Source organism: Carcharodon carcharias, chromosome 1 (genome assembly GCF_017639515.1).
Source record: "Carcharodon carcharias isolate sCarCar2 chromosome 1, sCarCar2.pri, whole genome shotgun sequence".
In the NCBI taxonomy this organism is placed as follows: Eukaryota; Metazoa; Chordata; class Chondrichthyes; order Lamniformes; family Lamnidae; genus Carcharodon; species Carcharodon carcharias.
The window spans coordinates 96,865,988-96,885,533 of NC_054467.1; the positions used below are offsets into that span (position 1 = coordinate 96,865,988).

General features: G+C 43.9%; 1 protein-coding gene across 1 annotated transcript in view; it reads left to right on the forward strand.

Annotated features, from left to right (window-relative positions):
- The window catches only part of fras1 (Fraser extracellular matrix complex subunit 1), a 398,900-nt gene that overhangs the window by 269,199 nt on the left and 110,155 nt on the right, over positions 1–19,546 (forward strand). The window contains exons 47-51 of the mRNA XM_041181003.1: positions 524–703; positions 3,678–3,802; positions 12,907–13,047; positions 16,854–17,081; positions 18,446–18,559. Of these exons, the coding sequence (XP_041036937.1) occupies positions 524–703; positions 3,678–3,802; positions 12,907–13,047; positions 16,854–17,081; positions 18,446–18,559 (788 nt within the window). The remainder of the gene's footprint in view (positions 1–523; positions 704–3,677; positions 3,803–12,906; positions 13,048–16,853; positions 17,082–18,445; positions 18,560–19,546) is intronic.

Genomic DNA, 19,546 nt, shown 5'->3' on the forward strand with positions numbered 1-19,546 from the left:
GGCATTACCAAAATTTTGGCAGCCACAGGCACTGTCAGTGCTAGAGGGCACCCACATATGTGTAACTGTTAAGATTGTAACCTGCGGGTTTATTGGCCTGTGGTAAAGTGGAGTACCAAGTACCTTTAAGAGAATGCAAGTGGACTAACCATGCGACAGTACTGACCAATCACTGTCAGCTCGGGCTACTGTTTAAATGTAAGCCTAGAGCTGGAGGTGATTGTGGGAGCATGCAAGGATTTAGTGCTCTGCCTTCTGTTGCAATAAACAATCATAGTTTGTTCTTATGTCAGTCTCTCTCCGTTATTGATAGCAAGCATCAACTAACAAGTGTATATGAAGGCGTGCAATTCAAAGTTTACTCAACTAGTGAACTCATAGGCTCAAGACATAAAACCGCCCTACATTTTATAAGTGAAATTAAACTTCACAATTGGAACCTTCCCTGATCATATTTACATTAAGCAATGTAACCACTCTACTTTTCTGCTTATTAAAGCAAATTTGTATTTTCAATTTGCAGAAGATAAGCTTCCACCATCCATCGTAGTTAATAAAGGCTTGGTGCTGGAGGAAAACACAGTGAAAAAAATAACGACCCTTCAGCTGTCAGCTACTGACCAGGATAGCGAGCCTGGCGAACTGACGTACAGGTTAACCAAACAACCCCAGTTGGGTCATATTGAGCATGCTGCTTCCCCAGGTAAAAAGAACAAAGAGAATTTAACACTTGGGTTACTTCTAGCTTTAAAGGAGCAACAGCTCACTTATCATGATACTGAAATGGGTACCAGTGTAATAAAACGATTCAAACGACCGGACTAGTTTTAATTTTGCAATATTTAATCAGACAAAGTCTACCTGCAACCTTTAAATTGGGTGACAGTGCACCCCTTGATTTAAGTTAGAACCTGATTAAGGTATCCTGGATTTAACTAAAGACTATCTGCAAGATGGATCTCCATGTTTAAAACATTTAACTTGCCTGTTTTCTTCCTTCCCTGGCTCCCATTCCTTTGGAAGTGAGAGAGTAATTGATCACCAGCAGCAATCATTTTTTTAAATTCATTTTGTGGGATTTTGCCATTGTTGGCTAGGCCAGCAGTTATTGCCCATCCCTAATTGCCCTTGACAAGGTGGTGATGAGATGCCTTCTTTAACCGCTGCAGCCCTGTGGTGTAGGTGCCCCCACAGTGCCGTTAGGGAGGGAGTTCCAGGATTTTAACCCAGCGACAGTGAAGGGATGGTGATATATTTCCAAGTCAGAATGGTGAGTGGCTTGGAGGGGAACTTCCAGGTGGTGGTGTTCCCATCTATTTGCTGTCCTTGTCCTTCTAGATGGTCGTGGTCATGGGTTTGGACGGTGGTGTCTAAAGAGTATTAGTGAATTCCTGCAGTGCATCTGTGGATGGTACACACTGTGGCCACTGTATATCACTGGTGGAGGGGTTGAATGTTTGTGGATGGCGTGCCAATAAAGCTGGCTGCTTTCTCAAGCTTCTTGAATGTTGTTGGAGCTGCACTCATCAAGGCAAGTGAAGAATATTTCATCACCCCCTACACCTCAACCCCCTCCCACGGCACCTTCCCATGCAACCACGGAAGGTGCAACACCTGCCCATTTAGTTCCCCCCCTCCTCACCGTCCAAGGGCCCAAACACTCCTTTCAAGTGAAGCAGCACTTCACTTGCACTTCCCTCAATTTAGTCTGCTGCATTCACTGCTCCCAATTTGGTCTACTCTACATTGGAGAGACCAAACGCAGACTGGGTGACCACTTTGCGGAACACCTTCGGTCTGTTCGCAAGCATGACCCAGACTCCCTGTCGCTTGCCATTTCAACACACGACCCTGCTCTCATGCCCACATGTCTGTCCTTGGCCTGCTGCAATGTTCCAGTGAAGCTCAACGCAAATTGGAGGAACAGCACTTCATCTTCTGACTAGGCACTTTACAGTCTTCCGGACTTAATATTGAGTTCAACAATTTCAGATCATGAACTCTCTCCTCCTTCCCCACCTCCTTTCTGATTCCCCTTTTTCCAATAATTTATAATATTTTTACAACTATATTTTTTTCCTTTCCCTCCTATTTTTAAATTTATTTTGATCTATTGTTTCATCTCCACCTTTTAGCCTATTTCGATCCCTTCTCCCCACCCCACCCACACTAGGGCCATCTGCCACTAACTTGCTTCCCTTAATGTCCCCATTAGCACATCCTTTAGATAATATCACTGCCATCAACACCCCTTTGTCCTTTTGTCCATGACATCTTTGGCAGTCTCTTCTTGGCCTTCACCTATCACTGGCCCCCTATCGAGCTCTTCTGTCCCACCCCCTTCTACCAGCTTATATTTCATCTCATTTCTATATGTCTTAGTTCTGATGAAGGGTCATATGGACTCGAAATGTCAGCTGTATCCCTCTCCACAGATGCTGTCAAACCTGCTGAGTTTTTCCAGGTATTTTTGTTTTTGTTCTAGATTTCCAACATCTGCAATATTTTGCTATTATATTTCATCACACTCCTGAGGTTTTGGGGAGTCAGGAGGTGAGTTACTTGCCGCAGGATTCCTAGCCCCTGACCTACTCTTGTAGCCACAGTATTTATATGGCTAGACAGGTTCAGTTTCTGGTAAATGGTAATCCCCAGGTGTTGATAATGGGGGAATTCAGCAATGGTAATGCCATTGAATGTCAAGGGCCGATGGTTAGATTCTCTCTTGTCATTGCCTGGCACATGTGTTGTGCAAATGTTATTTGCCACTTGTCAGCCCAAGCCTGGATATTGTCCATAACTTCCTGAATTTAGACATGGACTGCTTTAGTATCTGTGGAGTCACGAATGGTGCTGAACACTGTGCAATCATCAGCGAACATCCTCACTTCTGATCTTATGATGAAGGTGGTTGGGCCTAGTGCCAGTAAACTCAGGTGACCTAGTAACATTGAACATTTAAAAAATGGACATATGAATGTTTTAACCATAGCTTCTTTTAATTCTACAAGGGTTAAGTGAGCAATCCACTTGTGTTTTTTAGGAATCATATTGTCACCACTACACCATTTAGAGTGCTGACTTTAAAATGGAATTCTCTTTGTAAAATAATTGCAACTGTAATTGGTAAAATTAGCATTTTCAGAATCTTTTTTGTTTAGTTTTGTAGTTCTGAAACAGAAGCTTTGTAAATAATTCATTTATGGTTTGTCTTTCTCTCCCTAATTGTGATTCTGCTGTAGCTTTAGTCATTCTGCACCCTTCAATGTGTAAGTTACATGAAGGTGTAAGTCCTTTTTAGACGACATATTGTACAGTAAATTAATGTTAGATAATGAACCAGAGAGCAGAAATACTCAATACCTAGTGATAAATAAAGAAGGTTTTGTATGGCTCTTTATCTTCATGTTAGGGAACTGTGCCAGGTCTAAACTGCTAAACTTGCCGCTGAAGTTAATAACACAAAGTGAAAATATGGTCCAGCTGATATCGTTCACACAGTCTCATATCAAATTAGCTGAAACTTATGCCAAATCTTTGGTGTTAATGGGGGCAATTTTGCATTAAAATATCACCAATCTGGTGAAATATTCCTAAAGTGTCTTTCATGTTATTTATACCACTTGACCTAGAATGTTCTACATTGCATTTTATTCCTGTTTTATTCTTTCCAAAAGGAACAAAGGTTAGCTATTTTACTCAGGCTGACCTTGCGGCCCGAAGCATTCAGTATGTACACACTAGTGATGAGGAAAAACATTCTGACGATTTCACTTTTTCAGTGTCCGATGGTGTCAATGAGGTACAGTAAAAGTTAATATTTATGGGAGCAGATAAACTACCGGTGTCAAGTTCAGACTGACAATTTGCATTCTAAAATGCTCCTTAGGGAGAACATGATGTTGCAAAGCACCATAGTTGAAGGAGGATGGCAAGCTGGTGAGAAGAATGGATGCCAGCATGATTAGGATGGGGAAGTCAAAGAGTATGTCTTTGGGACTGTATTTGAAAGCAGGAGGAGAAATGACAAGTTGCAGGGTCTTCCAGAGTACTGCAAGTGAATATGAAGCCACCCAGTGGTGGCCTGGTGTTAGAGGAGCAAAGGAGGCTTACATCGATGCAATGTTAAAGTGATCATGATGGTTGGGTTGTGTTGGGTGAGGTCATGGAGGGATTTAAGAATTCAGAACAGATGTGGGAGATTAAGCTGAATGTGTGCTTGTACCTTACATCATGGTCTGTACCTCCTGACTTCTTCTGAGTTGACAGCTGGGAGCTTGATGGAGTCAAGATACATAGATGGTGGCAGGGACTAGAGGCTGGCTTTGGCTTTCCTAACATAAAGCAAGAGGCAATTTTGCCTTATGTGGGCCTTGTGTCAGAAGGCAGTTGCAAAGTACGGCAACGACCTTTCAATAGGTGAAGAAGGCAGAGCTAAACATCAACAACACCAGCAGATGTCACTGCTTAAAGGTAGCTTATAAGTGACAAAAAGGTGAGCAAGAATGGAGCATCTTGGAAAATCTATGCACTCAAAGGTGGAGATGTTGGCTTGCAAATCAAAAACAGAGAGATAGACTGCAGAGTAGCGATAATAGAGAAAGATGGAATGACCACCATGTTGAAGGCTGCAAAGAGGTCAAAGAGGATGAGGGAAGGTAAGAACCACGATCATGACAACTTTGGCCAGCGTAGTCTCAATGCTTGCAATAAACAGAAGCCTGGCTTCTATCCTTTCCTGGTCCCAACAGCTGTAGCTCTTGGATTCAATTCTTCTGTCAGCTCTGGTACCCAACCAGCTGCCAGCTCTAGGATCTAACCTGCTGCCAACTCTAGTACCCAACCTGCTGCTAGCTCTAGAGCCTCAGCTTCCCCTCTTACACATTTGGGTTTTCCAAAACCCCAGCTTTTTAAAATCTCTCCGGACAACATCCTGGTGCTCTTAGACCTCACCTCTCACCCCCGCAAGTAGTCCTGGTTTTCTCTCAGGTCTCATTTCCCCATTCTCTCTCCTGTACGTTCCAACACTTTTTTGTGGGTACCAGCGCCGGCCCGTCACAGAATCACAGTGCAGTGGAGGCCCTTCGGCCCATCGAGCCTGCACCGACACGTGAGAAACATCTGACCTACCTACCTAATCCCATTTACCAGCACTTGGCCCATAGCCTTGAATATTATGATGTGCCAAGTGTTCATCCAGGTACTTTTTAAAAGATGTGAGGTAATTTGCCTCCACCACCTTCTCAGGCAGCGCATTCCAGACCATCACCACCCTCTGGGTAAAAAACGCTTTTCCTCACATCCCCGCTAAACCTCCTGCCCCTCACCTGAACTTGTGTCCCCTCGTGACTGACCCCTCAACTAAGGGGAACAGCCACTTCCTATCCACCCTGTCCATGCCCCTCATAATCTTGTACACCTCGATCAGGTCACCCCTCAGTCCTCTCTGCTCCAATGAAAACAACCCAAGTCTATCCAACCTCTCTTCATAACTTAAATGTTTCATCCCAGGCAACATCCTGGTGAATCTCGTCTGCACCCCTCCAGTGCAATCACATCCTTCCTATAATGTGGTGACCAGAACTGCACACAGTACTCCAGCTGTGGCCTCACCAAGGTTCTATACAACTCCAACATGACCTCCCTACTTTTGTAATCTATGCCTCGATTGATAAAGTCAAGTGCCCCATGTGCCTTTTTCACCACCCCACTAACATGCACCTCTGCCTTCAGAGATCTATGGACACATCTGCCAAGGTCCCTTTGTTTCTCAGAACTTCCTAGTGTCATGCCATTCATTAAATACTTTGTTGGCAAATTACTCCTTCCAAAGTGTATCACCTCACACTTTTCAGGGTTAAATTCCATCTGACACTTATCTGCCCATTTGACCATCCCATCTATATTTTCCTGTCGCCCAAGACACTCAACCTCACTGTTAACCACCCGGCCAATCTTTGTGTCATCTGCAAACTTACTAATCCTACCCCCCACACAGTCATCTACGTCGTTCATATAAATGATGAATAATAGGGGACCCAGCATAGATCCCTGTGGTACGCCACTGGACACTGGCTTCCAGTCACTAAAGCATCCTTCTGTCATCACCCTCTGTCTCCTATAACTAAGCCAATTTTGAATCCACCTTATCAAATTGCCCTGCATCCCATGTGCATTTGCCTTCTTTATAAGTCTCCCTTGTCAAAGGCTGAAATCCATATAAATTACGTCAACTGCACTACCCTCATCTACACACCTGGTCATCACCTCAAAAAATTCAGTCAAATTTGTTAAGCATGACCTCCCTCTGACAAAGCCTTGCTGACTATCCCTGATCAAACCTTGCCTCTCCAAGATAGGTTCTCCCTTCAGAATTTTCTCCACTGGTTTCCCTACCACTGATGTGAGACTCACTGGTCTGTAGTTCCCTGGCTTATCTCTACAACCCCTCTTAAATAGCAGAACCACATTACCTGTTCTCCAGTCCTCTGACACCTCCCCTGTAGCCAGAGAGGAATTAAAAATTTGGGTCAGAGCCCCTGCAATCTCCACTCTTGCCTCCCTCAGCAGTCTGGGACCCAAATCATCCGGACCTGGAGATTTGTCGACTTTTAAGCCTGCCAACACCTCCAATACCTTGTCACTCGCTATATCAATTTGCTCAAGAACCTCGCAGTCTCGCTCCCCGAGTTCGATACCTTCATCCTCATTCTCTTGGGTGAAGACGGACGTGAAGTATTCATTCAACACTCTAGTGATGTCCTCTGGCTCCACCCATAGATTGCCCCCTTGGTCCCTTATGGCCCCTACTCTTTCCCTGGTTATCCTCTTCCTATTGATATACTTATAGAATATTTTGCGATTTTCCCTACTTTTACCAGCCAGAGCTTTCTCATATCCCCTCTTTGCTCTCCTAATTGCTTTCTTAAGCTCCACCCTGCACTGTCTGTACTCCACTAATGCCTCTGCTGATTTGCTTCCCTTGTACCTGCAAAAAGCCTCTCTTTTCCTTCTCATTGTAACCTGAATATCTCTGGTCATCCATGGTTCTCTGGGCTTGTTACTCCTTCCTATCATCCTAGAGGAAACGTGTTGTGCCTGTACCCTCCCCATTTCCTTTTTGAACACCCCCCACTGTTCCTCAATAGATTTTCCCACAAATAACTGTTCTCAGTCTATCTTGGCCAGATCCTGCCTTATTTTACTAAAATCCACTCTTCCTCAATCCAAAACATTTTTTTGCAACTTGTCGATTTCTTTGTCCATAACAAACTTAAACTGTACCATGTTGTGGTCGCTATCACTAAAATGCTCGCCACCACCACCTCAGCCACCTGTTTGGCTTCATTCCCCAGAATTAGGTCCAGCAATGCACCATCCCTTGTTGGACCCTCTACATATTGACCTAAAAAGTTCTCGTGTACACATTTGAAGAAATCCACTTCATCCAAGTCCTTAAAGCTATGTCTATCCCAATTAACATTGGGAAAGTTGAAATCCTCTAATATAATTACCCTATTGTTATTGATTTTATAGACCTCCACAAATTGTGCACATATTTGCTCCTCAATTTCCTGCTGACTATCGCGGGGGGTCTATAATAAAGACCTAATAATGTGGTTGCCCCTTTTTTATTCCTAAGCTGTACCCACAAAGCTTCATTCGATGTCCCCTCCAAGATATCATCTCTCCTTACTGCGGTAACAGACTCCTTAACTAATAATGCAATGCATGTCTCGCCTGAAGATTCTATATTCCGGAATGTTGAGCTGCCAATACTGCCCTTCCCTCAACCACGTCTCAGTGATGACTACTATATCACAATTCCACATGTCAATCCTCACCCTTAACTCATCCGGTTTTACCTGTAATATCCCTGGCATTAAAATAGAGGCCATCCAGCCTTATCTTACTCCCTTGAAGCTTATTGCAGCTGTACTCCCTCTGACTTGATTGTTTTTTGTATTATGATGTGTCCCTATTTTGCTAACATTCTGTGTCTCCTCCCCCTGCTGAATTAGTTTAAACACCTCCCAACAGCACTAGCAAACCCGGCCGCAAGGATGTTAGTCCCGCTCTGGTTCAGATGTAGACCTTCCCGCTTGTATAGGTCCCACCTTCCCCAGAAACGGTCCCAGTGATCCAGGAATCTAAAACCCTCCCACCTGCACCAACTCTTAAGCCACATATTCATCTGTGCTATTCTCCTATTTCTGAGCTCGCTAGCATTGGGAGTAATCCAGAGATTACAACCCGAGAGGTCTTGCTTTTTAGTCTACTGCCTAACTCCCTGAATTCTTGATGCAAGACCTCTTCCCTCTTTCTACCTATGTCATTGGTACCAACATGTACCATGACCTCTGCCTTATCACTCTCCCCCTTCAGGATGCCCTGCAGCCGTTCAGTGACATCCCGGACCCTGGCAAAAGGGAGGCAACATACCATCCTGGAGTCACGTTGATGGCCACAGTAGCGCCTATTTGTTCCCTTGACTATAGAATCCCCTATCTGTTCCCCTGACTATGGAATCCCCTATTACTATTGCTTCCTCCCTTCCTCCCCTCCTGTACAGACAGGCTGCTTATGGTGCCAGAAGCTTTGCTCTGTCCGCACTCCCTGGAGGAACTAACGCCTTCATCAGCCTCCAAAATGGAATACTGTTTTGTGAGCGGGACCCCAGGGGACAGCTGAACTACCTGCCTGCTTCTCTTGGACTGCCTGGTGGTCACCCATTCCCTTCCTTCCTCAAGTTCCTTCATCTGCGGTGTGACCACTTCGCTAAACATGCTATCCACGATGCTCTCAGACTCACGGATGCTCCACAGTGTCCCCAGCTGACATTCCAGCCCTGAAATGCAAGCATCCAGGAGCTGCAGCTGGGCACACCTCCTGCACATATGCTGGTCCTGGGCACTAGAAATGTCCCAGTCTTCCATATGGAGCACGAGGAGCACACCACGGCTTTGAGCTCTCCTGCCATGACTTATCCCTTTTAAGTCAATTACTCTAGGGCCCTTCTTTCCTGATCCTTCATACCGTAGAGCATACAAACTGTAAACCACAAAAAGATCTTAAACTATAAGCGATTAAAGTAGTAAATACCTTACCCACTATTTACCAGTGATTCCTTTCCCTTGTAGCCTCTACTGCTGCAGCATGTTCTGAAGATTTAAGAAGTTGGATAGCAAGGAAAAAATGCAAAGAGCACCTCATCCCCTATGCACTGAATTCCCGCTTTGCACCAAATTCTGAATACCCACTCTGGCTGTGCCCCACTCAGGATGTGCTTGCTCCCCTGTTTGTGTGCAAGCACACTGTAGCGTGCTTCCAGATAGCCCCTTTCTTAAATAGAGCTGAGTTGACTCACCACTGTTAAGCTTCAAATAGTAATTAACCCCTATTCAAGCCCTAATCAGGCTTTAAATGATTGACAGTTAACTGTCGCACAGTCAGCTCAGTCAGCTACCTTACTAACTTTTTAACTAGACTCCTGAACTTACAAAAATTAAAGAGAAATTAAAGAGAAAGACTTATCAGTTCAATTCCCGCTTTGCAACAAATTCCGAATACCCACTCTGGCTGTGCCCCACTCAGGATGTGCTTGCTCTCCTGTTCGTGTGCAATAATATTTATTCTATGTTGCCTACCATCTTGCTTGCTAGATTTTCGCATGGCTCAGAATCACAGAATTGTAGCGGTGCAGGAGGAGTCCATTTGGCCCATCATGTCTTTACCGGTCTCTGAGCATTTTAATTTAGTGCCAATCTGCTGCCTTGTCCCGTAACCCTGCATGTTGTTTCTATTTAAATAAACATCCAATGCTTTCTTGAATACCTCAATTGAACCTTCTTCCGCCACAGTTCCAGGAAGTGCATTCCCAACCCTAACAACTCGCTGTGTGAAAAAGTATTTCTCACCTCACATTTGCTTTTTTTGAAAACACTTTAAAACTGTGCCCTCTGGTTCTCAATCCATTTACGAGCAGGAACAGTTTCTCCCTATCTACTCTACTTAGACCCCCCCCCCCCCCGCCATCATTTTGAAAACTTTGATCAAGTGTCCTCTTAGCCTTCTCCTCTCCCAGGAAGACAGTCCCAACTTCTCCAATCTTTCTTCATAACTGAAGTGTCTCATTCCTGGAACCATTCTCGTAAACCTCTTCTGCACTGTCTCCAATGCGTTCACATCCTTCCTGTAGTGTGGCGCCTAAAACTGTACACAATACTCCAGCTGAGGTCTAACCAGTGTCTTATATAAGTTCATCATAACCTCCCTGCTCTTGTACTCTATGCCCCTTTTAATGAAGTCTAGAAAACTGTATGCTTCAGAAACAGTTCTCTCTACCTGCCCTGCCACCTTTAATGACTTCAATATATATACACCCAGGTCTCTCTGCTCCTGCACACCCTTTAGAATAGTATCCTTTAGTTTATACTGTCTCTCCATGTTCTTTGTACCAAAGTGTATCACCTCACACTTCTCCACTTTGAACTTCATCTGCCACCTACCTGCCCACTCCACCAATGTGTCGATGTCTTTTCGAAGTTCTACACTGTCGTCCTCACCGTTTACAATTCTCCCAAGTTTTGTGTCATCCATAAACTTTGAAATTGTCCCCTACACACCAGGGAACAATTTATATATATCAGGAAAAGCAAGGGTCCCATTAATCGTTACTCTCTGTTTCCTATCCCTCAGCCAATTTTGTATCCACGTTGCTACTGTCCTTTTTATTCCATGACCTATAACTTTCCTCACAAATCTGTGGTGTGGCACTGTATTGAGCGCCTTTTGTAAGTCTGTATACACCACACTAATGGCTTTACCCTCATCAACCATCTGTTACCTCTTCAAAAAACTCCAACAAGTTAGCTAGACATGATTTTCCTTTAACAAATCTATGCTGACTCTTCCAAATCAATCCACATTTTTCCACGTGACTATTAATTCTATCCTGGATAATTGTTTCTCGAAGTTGTTGGGAGAGTTGGGAGGAGCTGTTTATAGCTTACTTTGTAAATGAATATAATTTCTGTATAGTGTGTACCAGCAAGCCAGGGTACAACTGCAAATTAATGTATCACACATTAACTGACAGTTAAAGTGGAACTGCAGTCATGCTATCACAAATATGCAAAAGTAGCTGTTTTGGATACACAGGAAATATTTTATGGCATAAACATTCCCCAGATGTGATTTCATGTACACTAGTCAGAGGAAGATTGATAATAGACAGTAATCTGCAGGAGTTAGCAGAATAGATGATACAATTGTGAGGTGGTGTAGTTTGTTACATTAGCTTTGTGTTGACCCATGAAATTACAAAAGGCTAATCCAGCAGCATACAACATCTCAGCACAAATTAATAATGAATCACTAAACTTACTGGAATGGAAAACCAAAGTGCATGATCTGTATATGATCCATAGGTCATAGTAAGGATATCTCAACCAAATCTTCTATGAGGAAGTTAGAATAGAAATCATATATTGGGAGACCACATGTGCCCTGAGTAACGCTGGAGGTATGGGGGTGAGAATTTTGTTGATTTGTAGCTCAATGTCATGAAGATATTAAGACTATGGGCAGCTGTGACTAAATGTGTGATGTGCATTGTAACAGGCAATGATGCATTGCACCAAAAGCACAGACCCTTGGGACCAAATTTTCATTCTGGGAGTCGGGGACCCAAGGACAATGATGCAACATAATTTCCTAAGTGTCAGCCACTCATTGGCTTGGAGCTGAGTTTGGTACCCAATTAAGGGGGTTAGGCATGGGCAGGAAGCAAGAAATAGACACGGACGGATAATTTAAAAGACAAACGGCAGTCATGATTGGACTTGCCATTGCCTTCCCAAATGGATGGGCAGAGAGAACAGGGGGCCAGGGGTGGTTTGGGCTTCTGTCCCTGGGTGGCCCCACCTTTTCCTGATGCCTCCCCTTGAGGCCATAGCGGACAGGAGACTGTATTCTCCCCTCCATCTGGAAGAGGAGCTCCAGCGAGTCAAACCAAGCAGACATAGCTGGAGGTGGCCATAGAGGCCACCAGCAGTCAAACGTTCCTTTCACAAGTCCAAACATACTCTCCTCACAAAATCAAGGCTCTCGGCTCTGGGGATGTCAACTCTGTACAACTGCAAGAGCAACTGAGTTTAAATTTCCCCTCTTATTCAACTTTGGTCCCTCGGTGTGTTCCTGACAGCTGTACTCAAACATGTCCCAGACAACTGTGTTCCCCGTGCCTGCTTTTTGAAAACTGCTAATTGTTGCTCTCTGCACTCCTAATGAACTCTACAATGAGCTTAACAAGCAATTGATTGGAGGATTGTGGGTTGCCAGCTTGCCTCTCCCACCGTCCTTCTGAAAATTTGATTGTGGCTCGCCCGCACACGACCTCAACGCCGCAGGCAAATGAATATTCAGGCCTTGAAGTTTCCCTCCTTGCTATCAGCTGAACTCTGATGTAAAGTTCTTTTTTAGTCAAATCAGGCAAGAGGTTTTAGAGCTAAGGATAGCTATTACTGCAAGTAATACACTGCAAGTATCTGCATTTCCAATGCGATTTAATTATTTTATTTTACAAAGCACGAGAAATATCTGACATTTTTAGACTAAAATGAAATACTTTGGTATACTTCTAAAGCAGAAAGCCACAGTTGCAAATATTCCTGAATACTTTGATACTTCTTAAAAAACCAGCTAGTAAATGTAATTTGTGGCAATTTTTGCCCTTTATCTGTAAAGCTACCTGAAACTTATTATTAATCTTTATTATTTTATTCTACAACTATTTATAAATGTATAAAATTACAGTGGTTACAATGGTTACAGTTTTTATGCTGCCTGAAGTTACTGAAATTATTGACTAAATAGAGCATTGCCTTGCTTCCTTTGTTAAATCAGGTGTCTCAAACATTTTACATTACTATTCGTCCTGTGGATGATGCACTGCCAGTGGTCCAGATCCTGGGAATGCGAGTGCAGGAGGGAGTGAGAAAGACTATCACTGAATTTGAACTAAAAGCCACTGATGCAGACACTGAAGTGAGTTTTCAGTGTAGCCCTGCTCTCAATTTATCTCTGTGTGTTTCCTCATTGTTGATGTATATTTGCTGTGCTTCCAGTCTACTTTTGTTCACCCCCTTTTTCACAGAGGAGAATATTTTTGTTGCCTCTACAGCTACAGCAAAAACTTTTATTTATATAGTGCCTTTAACATAGCAAAACATACCAAGCACATCCCGGTTATGTTATCGAACACTATACGGCACTCCGCTACATAAGGAGGTATTAGAGCAGATGACTAAAAGCTTAGTAAGTCAAAGACGTATATTTTAGGGAATATCTCAAAAGAGGAAAGAGAAGTAGGGAAGCAGACTGGCTGAGGCAGGAATTTCTAGAGCTTAAGGCCTTGACAGCTGAAGGCATGCCTGCCTGTGATGGAATGATTAAAGTTGGGGATGCTCAATTAGCTAGAATTGGAAGAGCGCAGTTATCTCACGACCACCAGATTAGATCTAAGCTCTGCAGTCCTACCACATGCAGTCGTGAATGGTGGTGGACAATTAAACAACTCACTGGAGAAGGAGGCTCCACAAATATCCCCATCCTCAATGATGGGAGAGCCCAGCACATCAGTGCAAAAGATAAGGCTAAAGCATTTGCTACAATCTTCAGCCATGAAGTGCCGAGTGGATGATCCATCTCGGCCTCCTCTGGAGGTCCCCGGCATCACAGACGCCAGCATTCAGCCAATTCAATTGACTCCACGTGATACCAAGAAACACCTGAAGACAATGGATAATGCAAAGGCTATGGGGCCTGACAATATTCCTGCAATAGTACTGAAGACTTGTGCTCCAGAACTTGCCATGGCCCTAGCCAAGCTGTCGAGTACAGCTATCACACTGGCATTTACCTGGCTATGTGGAAAATTGCCCAGGTATGTCCTGTACACAATAAGCAGGACAAATCCAACCGGACCAATTACTGCCCCATCAGTCTACTCTCGATCATCAATAAAATAATGGAAGGGTTCATCAATAGTGCTATCATGTGGCACTTGCTGAGCAATAACCTGCTCATTGACACCCAGTTTGGGTTCCGCCAGGGCCACTCAGCTCCTGACCTCATTACAGCCTTGGTTCAAACATGGGCAAAAGAGCTGAACTCCCGAGGTGAGTTGAGAGTGACTGCCCTTGACATCAAGACCACATTTGACCGAGCGTGGCATCAAGGAACCCTAGCAAAACTGGAGTCAATGGGAATCAGGAGAAAACTCTCCACTGGTTCAAGTCATGCTTAGCACAAAGGAAGATGGTTGCAGTTGTTGGAGGTCAGTCATCTCAGCTGCAGGACATCACTGCAGGCGTTCCTCAGGGTAGTGTCCTAGGCCCAACCATCTTCAGTTGCTTCATCAGTGACCTTCCTTCCACCATAAAGTCAGAAGTGGGGATGCTCGCTGATTGCACAGTGTTCAGCACCATTCACTACTCCTCACATACTGAAGCACTCCATGTCCAAATGCAGCAAAACCTGGACAATATCCAGGCTTGGGCTGACCAAGTGGCAAGTAACATTTGCCCCCCAGTGTTAGGCAATGGCCATCTCCAGCAAGAGAGAATCTAACCATCGCCCCTTAACGTTCAATGGCATTGCCATCTCTCAATCCCCCACTATCAGCATCCTGGGGATTACTGTTGATCAAAAACTGAACTGGATTAGCCATATAAGTACTGTCACTACAAGAGCAGGTCGGGGGCTAGGAATCCTGCGACAAGTAACTTACCTCCTGACTCCCCAAAGCCTGTCCACCATCTACAAGGCACAAGTCAGGAGTGTGATGGAATACTCCCCACTTGCCTGGATGAGTGCAGCTCCCCAAACATTCAAGAAGCTTGACACCATCCAGGACAAAGCAGCCCGCTTGATGGGCACCATATCCACAAACATTCACTCCCTCCACCACCGATGCACAATAGTTGCAGGGTGTATCATCAACAAGATGCACTGCAGGAATTCATCAAGGCTCCTTAGATAGCACCTTCCTAACCCATGATTACGACCATCTAGAAGGACAAGGGCAGCAGATAGATGGGAATACCACCACCTGGAAGTTCCCCTCCAAGTCACTCACCATCCTGACTTGGCAATATATCACTGTTCCTTCACTGTCGCTGGGTCAAAATCCTGGAACTCCCTTTCTAACACCTACCCCACATGACTGCAGTGGTTCAAGAAGGCAGCTCACCACCACCTTCCCAAAGGCAACTAGGGATGGGCAATAAATATTGGCCCAGCCAGCAAAACCCACATCCTGTGAATGAATAAAAAAAAGAATCTGAGGGTTGTGGGGCTGGAGGAGATTACAGAGGCGGGAAGGAGTGAGGTCAGGGTGGATATGACAACAAAGATCAGAATTTTAAAATTGAGGTGTTGTTTAACCAGAAGCCAATGTGGGTCAGCGAACATAGGGGCAAGGGGTGAATGGGACCTGACATAAGCTATGACAAACAAGAGTTTTGGATGACCTCAAGTTTATGGAAGATAGAACATGGGAGGTTTGCCAGGAGAGGTAACAAAGACATGGACGAGTGTTTCAACAGCACATGAGCTGAGGTAAAAGCGGAGATGCGCGATAGAAATCGCCTAGAGATGGAAATAATTGGTCATAGTGATGGTGCAGATATGTGGTTAGAAGTTCATCTTGGGGGTGAAGTATGATGCGAAGTTCACTAACAGCTTGCTTCAAGCATAACCAGTGGCCAGGAAGAGATGTGGAGTCAGTGTCTAGGGAATGGATTTGTGACTCCTATTTGCAACTTCACTCCTTGAGTGGTAAGCAAATGAAGCACGATTGGGATTGAAGACAATGGTTATGATCTTCCCAAGTTTTAATTGCAGCAAGTTTCAGCTCATTCAGTCCAAGAGGACAAACAAGCAGTCTAACAACTTAGAGAGTTGGATGAGTCAAGAGAGGTGTTGGTGAGAGAGAGCTGAGTGTCATTAGCGTACATTGTGAAAATATGTGAGTGGAGACCCAGCCACCTGGGCGACAACCAGCATGTAACCGATAGCAATTAATAGTAAGGGGTCAATGAAAGAGAATTCTATTTGCAGTTCGATCTTTTCTGCTTTTGAGACCAAAGTTGAAACTGCAGTATGTTTCCATTTTGTATTACTGTGAAGGGAACATTAAACAGAATAAAATGCACTGATATTTAAAAGTAACATTTCTGTTCAATCATAGTCAGTAAAAGACAATCTCACTTTGAAAGTTTTTTTGATTTATTCAGAAGCCAATAATACTTGAATCTTCATTAAATGCAAACTGAAACATTGTTTTTCCTTTCATTATATAACTTGCTTTACCTACACATTTAATCACACTTTTTTAAATGTTTCTTAATTTTTATATTCAAGGCACTGTAGTCGTTTATATGGCTGTTTGGGATGCATCACTTCCAAGTGGACAGTAACCTGGCAGTGCAAATAGTCCTTTTATAGAATGCATTTGATTTCCATTCCATTGATTTTAATGGAACAGAAATAGGGCAGGTACTAAAAGAAATAAAAAATAAATCTATATTTTGTATAGCACCTTTCATGAACCCAGGGTGCCCCAAAGCACTTTTGGCTAATGAAATACTATTTTGGAGTTTAGTTACTGATGTAAGGGACTGGGTGAATCCGCTTCATTGGCTTACCACTCAAGCGGTGAAGTTGCAAATTACCCCTTGTGTTAAAGCTAATGTGATATTTTGAATTAATGAAAATGAATTGTAACCTGAGTACTAATTAATGCAATGAACTCTAACACTACAGGCTGAATCTTTGACCTTTACCTACAGGCTGAATCTTTGACCTTTACCATTGTTCAACCACCACGCCATGGGACAATTGAGCGTACTAATAATGGTCACCACTATCGACAGACCAACACATTTACAATGGATGACATTTATCAGAACCACATCAGCTACAATCATGATGGCAGTAATTCTCTCAAAGATCGCTTTTCTTTCTCCATGTCTGATGGAACAAATCCATTCTTCATTGTTGAAGAGGCAGGGAAGGAGGTGAGTCCTTGTCATAAACAATTGGTTTAATGAAACAGCTGCTACTTTGTTAAAAAGGAACAATGCAGAAACCTTAGTTTTAGCATTGAGAATTTGAGCTTTTTCTTCCCCTTTTAATTTTCCTGGTGTGTGAGGCTGCCTACTGAGGGAGTAAAACTCAGCGGTAGAGAAAATGGCAAATTGGCAGCCATTCTACACCTCGCGCAATTTTCCATTCCATTGACTTCAATTGAAAAGAAATTCAGCAGGCTGCCAAGCCGACCACAGATTCTGTGCTCCCATGTAAGTTGAATTTCACCCCTAGAGTATTGGCAAGTGTTCAAAATCAGTAAGTGGCACGGGTGAGGATCCTCTGCCCTTACCCACATACCTGCCCTTACCCACATACCTGCCCTTACCCACACACCTGCCCTTATCCACAGATGAGCTTCATCCTGCTCTTATCCAGAGGTGAGCTTTCTCTGCCTTTATCCAGCATTCCCACCTGCACATCGAGCAGAGATCAGTGGAAGTGATTTTTCACCTGCCAGGCGTAAGGACTTTCAGGGCATTAGTAAAACCTTTACTTTTCTGACAGCTGAGAGGAGTTAACTGAATAAAGGCTGGGACTTGAAGTTGGGAGGGAGCAGCCAATTTTTTTCCACATATACGTCAAAGAGCCACTCGTTTTTCTATTGCACTGAACTTTTTATTTATTTATTAATGTTGCTATCATTTCAAAGTTGACACTAAGTTTTAGAATGCAGCCCACGGTGTGTTTTTAAAAAATTTTTTTTTAGCATATGAATACTCACAGAGCCAAGCAATGGCCTGACAGATGTGGAGGTGGATAGTGGGGATGGGCTTGGGTGATCATTGGTCCTTCATGATGACATCTTTTGGAGAGTCAGCAGGGGCCTGGGAACATCCCATCCATTTGTCTCTCAGCTGAGGGCATAAAACAAGAAAAATGATAGGAGTTTGGGCAATGAAGGTGGGAGATATACCCAGTCTCCCCTGTAAAAATAGAATATTAAAAAATAATTGAAGCACGAGGGCAGTTGGAGCGCTGCAGAACAGCTGCCTCCAAAGTTTGTTGCAGTTTTCTGGGTCAGGCTTCACCTAATACTCATGCCAAATTCCCAGTGGAATTTCCCCAACAATTCCAATGCCCATTTTGAATGGGTTCATGGAGGGGAATCTTGGGCTAGTGGTCTAATAAGCAGTCTGATGGCATAAAGACAACGGAGGGGTTTAGAGAAGTGGTGGAGAGGTAGAACTGCATAGCTGAGTAATATCCCTACACTGTGACTTCTGACACACTTGTATGATTTGGAGTTGTTGCTAACTAAATACATCATCTTGTTCTGACCATTTGAAACCAGATTGTGACAGCTGCTCCCCAGAAGTTTAAGATTGATATTCTACCTGTGGATGATGGGACGCCGAGAATTGTTACCAACCTGGGACTACAGTGGCTGGAGTACATGGATAATAAAGTAATTCAAATTCCAGCATGGACACAAAGATTAAAAGCTTTATTTGACAACTAGTCATATAATGTGCTTTGCATTACAAATTCTGCAAATTATGTTAATTTGAGGCAATATTTAAATATTAAAATGATAGCTGATATAATTTCTGTTGCAGTAAAAGGGTGATTAGGTAAAGTTTTTCTTGTTAGATTCAGGGAGAACAAGTAATTTTTCTTCAAAAAATTAATTTTCTTTGGCCCATTGCCAAAACTAGTGCATTTGCTACAGAAGCATAAATTAATACTTACATGAAAACCTTTTGACTGCAATAAGAACATATGAAAGCATGGGACAAGAAAGAGTTGTCTAGTCCTCCAACCTGTTTCTTCCTCTGGGCTTTCCCATTAAGGATCATAAGTGAGCAATTAATGCCCACCTAAGGGCCTCATTCCCAGCGACAGATGGGGGAATTGCCAAGGAAACTAAGGCGTGTTTGCCTGTGGGCTCCTGGAGCAGGTCCCCTGTTCAAAGGGACTCAGTGCCTGATTGATGGAGGCAGCATCAGGAAGGAGTGGGCCCTCTGAGAGCCAGCCCCTCCCCTTGCTGCCAACCCCATCAACACCCCATCACCCACAACCCCCTTCCCGTGACCCCGTTCCCACCATCAGTCGCCTGTGCCTGGGTCCATGGGCAATCCGAGGTCTTGGGTGGATGTAGTACCGACAGCAGCCACCATCTCCCTAGTAGTGCTTTGAGTATGGAAGAGCTGTTGGCCTCTGTTTGACTGGCAGCCCTCAGCACCTGGGGTCCTTGATTCCTGAGGAAGGCCTGCCGTTGGCCTGTTAAATGCCTGAGTGGCACAGGATGGCACCTCTTCTTGAAAAGAGGTCACACAGGAGTCTCACTGGCTCTCCAGCTGGCAGCCGAGACGCCCGTGGTCTCCACAAGCTTCCTCCCGTTTAGTTGTTTTTAAAAACACCCATTGATTATGGATGTTATACGGAGCTAAAG